Source organism: Neolamprologus brichardi, chromosome 22, assembly GCF_056152115.1.
Source record: "Neolamprologus brichardi isolate AB-2024 chromosome 22, ASM5615211v1, whole genome shotgun sequence".
Lineage (NCBI taxonomy): Eukaryota > Metazoa > Chordata > Actinopteri > Cichliformes > Cichlidae > Neolamprologus > Neolamprologus brichardi.
Window position 1 is genome coordinate 31,504,589 of NC_142124.1, and position 11,174 is coordinate 31,515,762.

An 11,174-nucleotide genomic window follows, 5' to 3' on the forward strand; every position below is an offset into this window, starting at 1 on the left:
GTGGCGCCAGTGTCCGGCAGCCTCGCCTCTGTCAGTGCGCCCCAGGGTGGCTGTGGCTACAATGTAGCTACAATGTAGCTGCCATCACCAGTGTGTGAATGTGTGTGTGAATGGGTGGATGACTGAATGTAGTGTAAAGCGCTTTGGGGTCCTTAGGGACTAAGTAAAGCACTATACAAATACAGGCCATTTACCATAGCTCCTGTGTGATGTAGCATGCAGTAGTCGACCCATTCTTTAAAACCCCAAATTTCACGTGCATGTTCTGATTATTTGTCAGCCTATATCAAAACTGACATTTTTTTAGGGTCTTTCAGAGAACAGAGTCTGTACTTTTAAAAGTAACAAACAATATTCTACTTGATGCTGATTCTAGTGGCTGCTCTATCTTATATTAAACAACGGGCTTTCTCATTGGAAAATACTCTTCCACATCAGCTGTTGAGACATCAGGAATTCCACTGGGGTCTGTCTTGGATCCTGTTCTTTTTTTAAAATTATTTGTACATGATATTATTTGCCAACATAACATCTCTTTTACTATTACCATGCCATGTGTGGGATGTGTTGTTACAAATGATAAACAAAAGTGGTGTGTAATGTGTAAAAAATGCTGAAACACAAGCAAATGTTGTGCTCTGGAAATATAAAGATAAATGCTTAATATATGCTTTCATTTGGAAAATGTCCTTTCTAATTGCTTTATTAATTATTACTGATGAGTCCATGTGGTTTCAGGCTTGGCTTGTACTCCTGTATCTGCTTGAGGCAGAATTAATATGTACTATTTTAAATACTTTTAGCAAAATGATACATAATAAGTGATATTTTAACAATTAATCATATCATTTATCTGCAACATGTTCATCTATAAAAAGTATCCTAAAGTTGCTCAAACTGCAAAACTGACTTTTTTCTTTTTTTTGTCAGATCTGTTTAGCTCATGCTTGTAACATTTTTGTGACCATTTTCTGGCACTTGATTAGTTCATTTCTCCATTCAGCTGTGGGAGAATTGCTCCTGGGCCATTTCAATCACTTGACTTAATTCTGTTTCATTTGGCAGCAAATCACAATATAAAAATCTCTGCACACTTTTTATAGTATCATTCCAACATCATAGACAGAAATCCAGTGCTTGAATTTAAGCAAGTTCTGTGCAACAATTGAGATTAAGGCACCTGAAACAAGGCTAGAAATGCAGTTATACAGTAATAAAGCACACTTAATGTTAAAAGTGTCTCTGTAAAGATTGAAGGCCACTGGAAACAGTCTGTCTCCAGATGGGATTAGCTCTTCCCAATTCCCAGTGCGCAGAAATGCTATTTCTTCTACTAAAATTGATGCATTAATGAATTAATAAATAATTATTAATAATAATTTAAGGGCTGGATTGTGTTTGTGCGATGCTGCATGTAAGTACTGACACAGTAGAGAAAACATGGCTGCTAGCTTGCTGCTTGCATTTGTCAATTTAGAAGAAAATTTTTAGCCTTTGCCCAAAATGACTGACTACTGATTAATATTGATTGATTTACCTCCAATTTCTCCTGCTTTATTTGATACTTTGCACTCTCTTCTTCACTGTCACATTTTTAGACACCGCCAAATTCATCTGCCCTCCGTTTGTTGGCATGATAAAAATGAAAGAATACTGCTGGCAACTTATTAAGAAATGCTCATCAATCACAATGGAAAACCATGTAAAGACTGGCAAAGATCAAAAAACAATAAAAAGTGTGTGAGGTGAGCTTCACTTATCTTTAGTGGAGGATTCTGCTAGAGAGATAAGCACCAAATTTGATTCCTCCAAAAAGGATTTCTTCATTTGTGGGTTTGATGGTGGTGGTGGGTGTGTTGTCCTACTCATTTAGCCTACTTCTCTTCTGACAAAGTGAAGTAGGCTAAACGATCTCAGAAAGCAACACATCATGTTGTGATCTAAAGAAACTCCAGAACAATTGAGAAACAATGTAATTGATATCTATCAATCTTTAAAGGGTTACAGAGCCATTTCTAAGGCTTTTAGACTCCAGTGAACCACAATGAGAGCCATTATCCACAAATGGAAAAAACCTGGAACAGTGCCAAAAGTACTTGAGAGAAACCATCGATGACTCATCCACGAGATCACAAAAAGGAGTGTTTATGATTCAACAATAAGAAAATGATTTGTGCATCAGTTTGTGCCCTTAATCTCAAACAAAACAAAACTACACCAGCACGTAAACCAAACCTCTGAATGGCTCAGAAAACAAATTATCACAATATCACATAGTGTAAAAGGGAAATATGGAACCTTTGAAAAAATTTGGGGCCCCTTCATGTCAGTACTACGGTCTTTGGACCTAACAGATCATAGAGATGACGCAAATCCCCCTGGGTCTGCCTTGAGTTGATCCCCGGTTAGGCCCCCCGACTCGATTTCCTGAATGCTGCAGTTTTAGCGTGTGGGATGTTGATTCCTGTGCATGAGAGTTTCTATAGATAGGTGTAAATATGGGCTGTCTGGATATATGAATGTGAGGTTGAGAGCCATACAGGGGTAAAGGGGTGGGGGGGATGGTGGGAGGGGTTCACATGATGTGTTTTCTGTTTTGCTCATTTTTTTTTTTGAGTTCTTTGTTTTTTGTTTGTTTGTTTTAAATTTCTGTAATTATCAATGTTATTATTATTATTATTATGCTTGTATTTTCTGTGTTTGGTTTTCAGATGTCTGAGGTTATCCTTGAAAGGCATAGATACAAGAGTGTGCACCTGGGAGTGCTTCTGTGGTCACAATGGCCTGCCATGTTGTCGTTATTTGATGATACTTGCTCTGTCCCATAGTTGTGAGTTTTCCGTTTGTTTGTGTGTTTGTTTGTTTTTGTTTGTTTTCCAATTTAAAAATGAAAATAAAACTTGGGGGGGAAAAAAATTAGGAATGTTTAGCTTCATCAGTCTACAAATGGCCGTACATATTCAATGACTGAGATCAGATGACTATGTAGGCAGGTCAACAGTCCTTGGGTTTCTTTAGTCTTCAGGTATTACTTCAGAGTTTTGTCCTGCTGCTATGAGAATCTTTTTCCACAAAGATGAAACCAGAAGATAATTATAGTCATATAATTCTACAGAAAATTGTTCTGCTTCTCTTTCTGTGCAGCTCAAAAGTAGTGGCATGAACTCTTGCCAGGTCCTTTTTGTATGGGTTTGCATGTTAAGTCCTGCTGCTCTGGCTTCATCACACATTAAAACAAATACGTTTGTTAAGTTAAATTTTAATTCTCAATTGGCCACTCATTTGACGTATATTAAAGGATTAACTCCAACTATGTGCAGAGGTACAGTACTCAGTGAAATGAGATAACGTTCTTCCAAGACCATTGTGCTACATATAAGGTATAATGTACAGAATATACAGAATAATATACAGACAATCAACACAGGACTATATAAAGTCCAAGTGTACAAAAATTGCCAAAAAAAACCCCAAAACAAAGACAGTGCAACACCAGACAGAATGACACAACAGTGTAAAGGAAGACTGCAACAATAACAGTGGGTTGTGCAAAAGACTGAGCATTGTTGCAAAAAGTCACTTGATGTATGAAGTGTGTGTGTGTGTGTGTGTGTGTGTGTGTGTGTGTGTGTGTGTGTGTGTGTCAGTCCAGTCACTGAGCCCCCTCGAGTCTGATGGCTTGGGGGAAGAAACTGTTCCCCCAAGCCATCAGACTGGCTGTGAGAGCTCCGGTACCTCTTGCCAGAGGGCAGCATGGTGAAGAGTGTGTGTGAGGGGTCCTCCACAACGCTGGTGGCTTTGCAGAAGCAGCAGGTGCGATAGGTGTCTGTGATGGAGGGAAGAGAGTCTCCAATGATCTTCTCAGCTGTTCCCACTATCCGCTGTAGGGTACTGCGATCCGATACGGTGCAGTCACTACTGTTATCCATGAAAATCTCAGTTATAATTCAGCTTCCCACCACTTGGTGGGAGTTGTTTAATTAATCAGCCTCAATAACCAAGCAGAAGAAGACACTCTGCCCGCCGTTTGCAGTAATCAAAATATATGAAGAAGTTCTTAAAACGGAAAAATTAAGATGAAAGTGAAAACCCCCACCCCTCCCAAAAGGGAAACTTTTTGCTAAAGTACACCCCTGACATCCTGAAGTATGGGTTTGTGAATGGAAGGGCTAACATGGCCTGGTTCTGCTGGAGGTTTCTTCCTGTTAAAAGGGAGTTTTTCCTTCCCACTGTCGCCAAAGTGCTGCTCATAGGGGTCATATGATTGTTGGGTTTTTCTCTGTATCTATGAAGCGCCTTGAGGCGACTTTTGTTGTGATTTGGCGCTATATAAATAAAATTGAATTAAATTGAATTGAATTGAACATTTAAGGCTTGCAAAAATAAACCCTGAAGCCAATGATCGGGCCAACTGGCTTCCAGTTGTACAAATCAGTGACAAACTTTGCTACACTACGTTTTGCCCAGCCATAAATTTAATAATTGGCCACGCTGCCCTCAGAGACTGGGTGAGTGAAAGTCTTTGTCAGCTCACCAAGAAGCTCAACATATGGACAGGAAATAATTGGATGAAATGAAAAATAAGCTTCAGCCCATGCCAGCGTCTTTCCCCTCAGCAGACCTACTAAGTGGGAGAGTTTAGCAGCATTATCAAAGAAAGAGGCGATTGGCCGAACACAAGGGAGCCCTGTACCGGCCCAACTCACCGGAAAAAAGTTTGAGTGTTGAGGACACTGCATCCTGGAACACAGGCATGGTTTGCAGAGACCAGGGCAGAGAAAAGTGGAGCGTCTTGCTCAGGAACAGCAAACGGGGACTGTGCTGAGTGTACTGGTGGCTGATTGGGGGTGGGAGTGATGTCTGAACAGAGCTTTGGAAATGTGGATAGGATTTCCTACTGTCTGTCGCTGATTGATTTGTACCTGATTTTGCCTGAAACTGCAGGATTTGCTTGTGTTCACCAATTATTGCTCCCTGTTTGGAGATCACTGTCCAAATTGCGTCTGCTGGATCCATTTTTTCAGCCAGTTTGTACTGTCAAAGGCGGACAATGGTGTGAAGGCAACTGAGGGAGAGGGTGGTTAATTCCAGAGCTGAGTTAAGGTTGACAGAAGGTGAGTTTTCAGGAATGAAGGCGGGAAAAGAGAGGCTTCGGTGAGGGTGACTGAGTGAGAGTCTGGCTATTTAGTGTTAGCCGTTAGTAATGCCGTTACTTTTGACGCTGTTAATTAGGGATGCACCGATACCGATTCGGGTATCAGGGCCGATACTGTAAAATGTGTGTGTACTCATACTCGTAAAAGTTAACCGATACCATGAACCGATACTAACTTATTTAATTAATCAGAGGGTGGCTTGTCATTTCTGTTGTAGTTTTTTAGATTGGCCACTAGGGGGACATCCCGCGCTAAACAGACACAGGGTTAGGCGACTGAGACTGGCGGCTCCAGATAAAAAAGAGAAACTGGAGGCTGCTGTAGCTAGGCTAAACAAAATGTCAGCAGTGTGGAACAGCCAACTTTAACTCAGGTTTTGGAAAAGCGATAAAAAATGTCAAGAGAAAATCCACAGGCAGTTAAAATAACAGAGGCTCGACTCATTTTATTGCTCTGGATGACCAGCCAATGCCTGTCGTGGAAAACATAGGATTGCACCGTCTTCTCAGCATACTCGAGCTGTGATATGAAATTCCCAGCCGCCCACACATCAGGGAGATAATGGTGCCAAAAGTTTCTAAAGAGGTAAAGACAAGCAGTGTGTGCGCGATGTCAGTCCTTGGTTTAACAGCACAGTGGACTGATGATCCACGGGCAGATGAGGAGTTCGTTTGTCAATGCCGAATACTTTCGTTATTTTGTTTGTTTGTTTACAATATGGACACTCTGCAACAATTTAAAAGTTTATTTTATTCTCAAACCTAATTTGTATTTATTTTATTCCAAACAGAAGTGTTTATTTATTATTCTGAAAGCTCGAGACAGTGCCAATAGTTCAGTGATATTTTGTTAAATTACAATGTGGAGACTCTGCAATAATTTAACAGAAGTGCTTATTTTTCACTTGAAATTTTTTTGTGGTCATTTTTATTAAGATTTTATTTATTATCGGCAGAGAATAAATAAAACCTGTCTTCCAATTCATTGCATTTGTGTGTGTGTGTGTGTGGTAGAAGTATCGGTTTTTGTACTCTGTATCGGCAAGTACTCAGATCCAAGTATCGTATCGGTTTGAAAAAAGTGGTATCGTTGCATCCCTACTGTTAATCCCATCACTGGTCTTCAAAATCACCATTAAATTGAAACCAGAGGTTTTGTATTAATGTTCTGTAGAAAACAGTTGGACTGAATTCCACCTGGTCCTTTTTTATTAGTGTGATAGGTAACTGTTGAAATTGTTACACTTATATTTTTTTTAAATTTATGCTAAGACTAAAGTTTTCTTGTTATTTTTTTTGTAATAAACAAGCTAAGCTTATCTACTCTATTTATTCTTCTCTTCAGGTACTGTGTATGATCACAGCTCCAGTCACCATGATTCTGTCCTCCCAGCAGGATGCCTCTTTCGCCTTCGCCTCTTTAGCCATTGTCTTCTCAGTCTACATCACCCTGGTGGTTCTGTTTGTCCCCAAGGTAAAACCATCTCACACCTCTCTTCATCCCATACATGCAGATTAAACTAGCACATTTAAGACCGAATGAAAATCCATTAGCATGGAAGGCATCTGAGACTGCATGATATATCACCTGCGGGTCTGCAAATTGGGTGAGTGTTGCCGTGTCAGCATCACCAATTCAGATCTTTAACAGTCTACTCTGGCCAATCAGCATGGTGCTGTGTCTCTGTTCTTATTCCTGGAGTGCTGTTAGGTTAGGGAGGATGATATTAACTAAGTACCCAAATATCATGTCCATACATGCCAAGTAAATCAAAAAACACATTTTAATTAGTAAGCTGATGAGACTAATTTTTGAGCATTGGTTCAGAGCAAGACTAGCTTTTCCCAAGTATTTCCAGTTTTCATACTGTAAGCTGATACTTGCTCTAGTGCTGAACACACTGTTTTGTGTTATTTTCTCACCTGCTGAAAATATTAGTACTGTACATCCACTACCAGTCAAAAGTTTTAGAACACCCCAATTTTTCTAGTTTTTATTGAAAAGTATGCAGTTTAATGTCTCATTGCACTCAAATGAAAGCATAGTTCAAATAAGCATTTAAAAGTTAAAAAAGAAGAAGAAGAAATCATGGAATCAATTTATTGACCAAAATGTATTCAAAATTTTTGACTCATCAAAGTAGCCACCTTTGACAGATATACAGCTATATTCTTTCTACAATAGAAATCAAATATTCTTCAGAAGGTTCTTCCCATATCTTTTTAGGAAGTTCCCATAAATGTGGACCTTGTAGGTTGCTTTGCTTTCACTTGCTTTCTGTCCAGTTCATCCCAAACCAGCTGTGGTTTAAGTCTGGAGACTGTGCTGGACACTCCATTGTTTTCTTTTTTCCTGAAGTAGTTCTGGCATACTTGGATTTATGTTTTGGGACATTATCCTCCTGTAGGACGAACCCCTTACCAACCAGAGGGTACTGCATGGTGCTGCAGAATGCTGTGGTAGCTGTTTTGGTTCAGGGTGCCCCTCACTCTGTACAGGTCACCGTGGATCCAGCAGAACAGCCCTAGTCTATCATACTTTATGTTTGACAGTTGATGCCACACACTGTGGAACCATCCTTTTGCCTACTCAATGGCGTACAAAGATCCTGCATGATGAACTGAAGATTTTGATTCATCAGTCCATATTACATTCTCCCAGTCTTCAGTTTTGACAGTGTTTCATGACCCAGGCAAGCCTCTTGGTCCTTTTCTGACGTCTTAGCGATGGCTTTCTTGCTGCAACACATTCTGTCAAACCTGCAGCTCGAAGTCTTCTCTTCACAAATGAAACTGAGACTTGCTTGCTATGATCACTATTAAGGTATGCTTAAGCTGTTGTCCTGTGAGCAGCCTATCACACAAGCTGTTAACTCTCAGAAACTTGTCCTCTGATTCAGTTGTGGCTTTGGGTCTGGCAAACTCTTCCTGTCTGAGATTGTTTCTGAGTGCATTTTGATGGTGAAGAAAGCTGTTCAATGACACCTTGACTTTATTTGCAATTTCTGTGTGTTATGATGGTCTGTCTCACTTCCATGGTTAATTGCCCTTTTCTCACCAGCTTTGTGGCAAAACACTACTTTCTGCAGTATGGCACCACAGTGTGTTCCAACACTGCTTTTATGCAGACAGAGGGGGTTGTAAGTAATCCAGAAAGGTTTTTACCTCTATTTCAAGCTATTCATTGGACTTGAATGACTTGAACTGCAATAAATAACTGAAAAAATTGGGGTGTTGTAAAACTTTTGACTGGAAGTGTCATTCTTGCTATAAAGTATTTGTAAGAAATGATCAAAAGAAAATATGTTTTTTACAAAAACCCTATATTTAATTTAAAAACGTAACAAGACAAGAAATTAAATTCTGAAACTGAGACATGTTACTATTTTTTATTGCTTTTTAATGTATGATAATTAGAATTTCATACAAGCAAATTAAAGTAACAAGGTAAGGTTTAAAGTAAGTAAACCTCCAAAAGTTTATTCTGTTCATGGCGAAAGATGTAACCTTAGGCCCCTCCTCGATTCAGAGATGGTCTTTCCCTTTTCACGTAAATGGCCTCCTTGACTCCACGCTCAAACAAGCGTTCCTTCCTGTCCAGGATGTGAACATCCTCAGCATTGAAAGAGTGTCCACTGGCCTGTAGGTGTAAATAGACTGCAGAGTCCTGGCCTGACGAGATGGCTCTTCTGTGTTGTGCCATCCTCTTAGCCAGAGGTTGTCTTGTTTCCCCGATGTATAAATCCTGGCACTTAACAGCGTACACTATGGCTACGTTCACACTACAGACGAAAGCACATCAAATCAGATTTTTTTTTGACCCAGAAAAGAAGATCAGACACCAGCGAGGGAGGATAAGAAGGACAGACGCAACAACATTGTCATCCCCTATGTAGCCGGTGTATCAGAGAAACTCAGGAGAGTTTTCTCCAAGCACAACATCCCGGTGCATTTCAGACCCAGCAACACACTCAGACAAAAACTGGTTCACCCGAAAGACAAAACTCCAAAACACAGACTTAACAATGTGGTGTATGCCGTACAGTGCAGCGAGGAATGCCCAGACCTCTACATCGGAGAGACCAAACAGCCACTTCACAAGCGCATGGCACAACACAGAAGAGCCACCTCCACAGGACAAGACTCAGCAGTCCATCTGCATCTAAAGGTCAAAGGTCACTCTTTCGAGGATGCCAATGTTCACATTTTGGACAGAGAGGACAGATGGTTCGAAAGAGGAGTGAAAGAAGCATCTATGTCCACTGTGAGCGACCATCTTTGAACAGAGGCAGTGGTTTACAACACCAACTGTCTGCCATCTATAATCCAGTTTGAGTTCCCTCCCCAGACGCCTTAACGCCCACTCACATCCTGGGCCATCTGACCTCAGGAATTTGCATGATGAGGTGGGGCCAGGTTTCACAATGAACTCACCCGAAACTCTGGCTGATTGGGACCCACACCCAGTTCCACACCTTGGCTCAGGCAATTAGAGGATCATCAGGGGGTCCTTTTGTCCCTCTGTGGGGGGAAACTCCCACCAGGTTTATATCTGGGACTCTCCACCATTTGACCTTAGAACTGAAGAAGCTTCTCGGATGAGAGGTGAAACGTCTTCAAGCAACTTAAAGAAGTCCAGACGCTTTTTTTTGCAAGCTCCTTTGACTACGATGACGTGGATGACTGAGAACCTTCACAGACATTTTAATAGATATTTTGAGTTTATATTAGTTGAACCACTGCTGCTGTGATATATTTGGTCTGATGGCAGCTTATTTGCTACTACAGACTGCTGGCAACACTGAGCATCAAAGTGACAACAAACCAGCTGACTTTGACAGTTCAACAGAGTGGAAGCCTCTTGTCTTCCTTCCTGAATTCTGACTGATATGCCATCTTGTTGGCTGCTAAAACCTAAAAGAACTAGTCCTTACCTACTACTTCTCAATAGGACCCTAAGAGCCTTCATCAGGAACTCAATGGGGATGTGGCATACAACACTAGAGGCTAACTTCAAGCCAATTGCACCTACTAGAATTTGTAGGTACTTTTTGGTTTAACCTTTACATCCTTTATTTACCATAAATGTACAGTTTAAAGCATCAGATCGTGAACTCTTCAGGTATTCATTGGTTCAATACACTGTGTACAACTTATAAACGTTGTTTCTGCTATTTGCATTCATTTGTCACAGAAAAGTGACATGGTACTGAAATATCTGCTAATTAGCCAACACCCAAACTAATATTAATAACAGATAACTCATATGAGAAACATGCAACTCAACAAACCTTGGATAGATATTTATGAAAGAATCATGCGACAGCAAAGATGATGGCAGCAAAACTTTTTAAGTGTTATTTGATGAGAAAAATTGTTTCAGCTTCGATTGATGAATCCATACGTGTACTTTGTATGTCATGGCGACCATTGAAATTAGAGATCATGTAGATAATGTTTCAAAATAACTCATTTTGAGTTTTATGGCAACAACAAATTTCAAAACATTTGGGACATCTGTCCACTGTCTTACCACTGCCTAGACGCTTAACAACAGTCTGTAAACATCTGGGAACTTAGGGGACTAATTGGTGGGAGAGGAATGAGGTCCCGTTCCTGTAGTCCTGGGTGATCTTTGTTAAATCCTTTGTTTCATAATGTGCAAAATGTTTTGAGTTGGTAAAAGAAGCACCTATCAGCAGATGGACTCTTCTACAGTACTACAAAGCCCTGCTGTTGTAATAGATGCACTATGGAGTTTTCATCACATTAAAAACATTTGCACAATTTGTAGATGCGGCGCCTGATAACACGCGGTGAGTGGCAGTCAGATGCCCAGGAGACCGTGAAGACAGGTTCATCCACCAATAACAATGACGAGGAGAAGTCCAGACAACTAGAGAGAGAGAACAAGGAACTGCAGAAGATCATCCAGGAGGTCAGACAGGCCCTTTTCTTATCCAAGTGTTTGTTTCATTTAAGCTCTTCCTCTATATTTAACAGGTTAATGACTCAAATA

The 11,174-nt window shown here is 40.4% G+C and overlaps 1 protein-coding gene across 2 annotated transcripts in view; it reads left to right on the forward strand.

Moving 5' to 3' along the window:
* The window catches only part of gabbr1b (gamma-aminobutyric acid (GABA) B receptor, 1b), a 106,192-nt gene that overhangs the window by 85,918 nt on the left and 9,100 nt on the right, over window positions 1–11,174 (forward strand). For both annotated transcript variants that reach the window (XM_087835030.1, XM_087835031.1), the window contains exons 16-17: window positions 6,501–6,629; window positions 10,950–11,093. In XM_087835030.1, coding sequence (XP_087691156.1) covers window positions 6,501–6,629; window positions 10,950–11,093 — 273 coding nt within the window. The remainder of the gene's footprint in view (window positions 1–6,500; window positions 6,630–10,949; window positions 11,094–11,174) is intronic.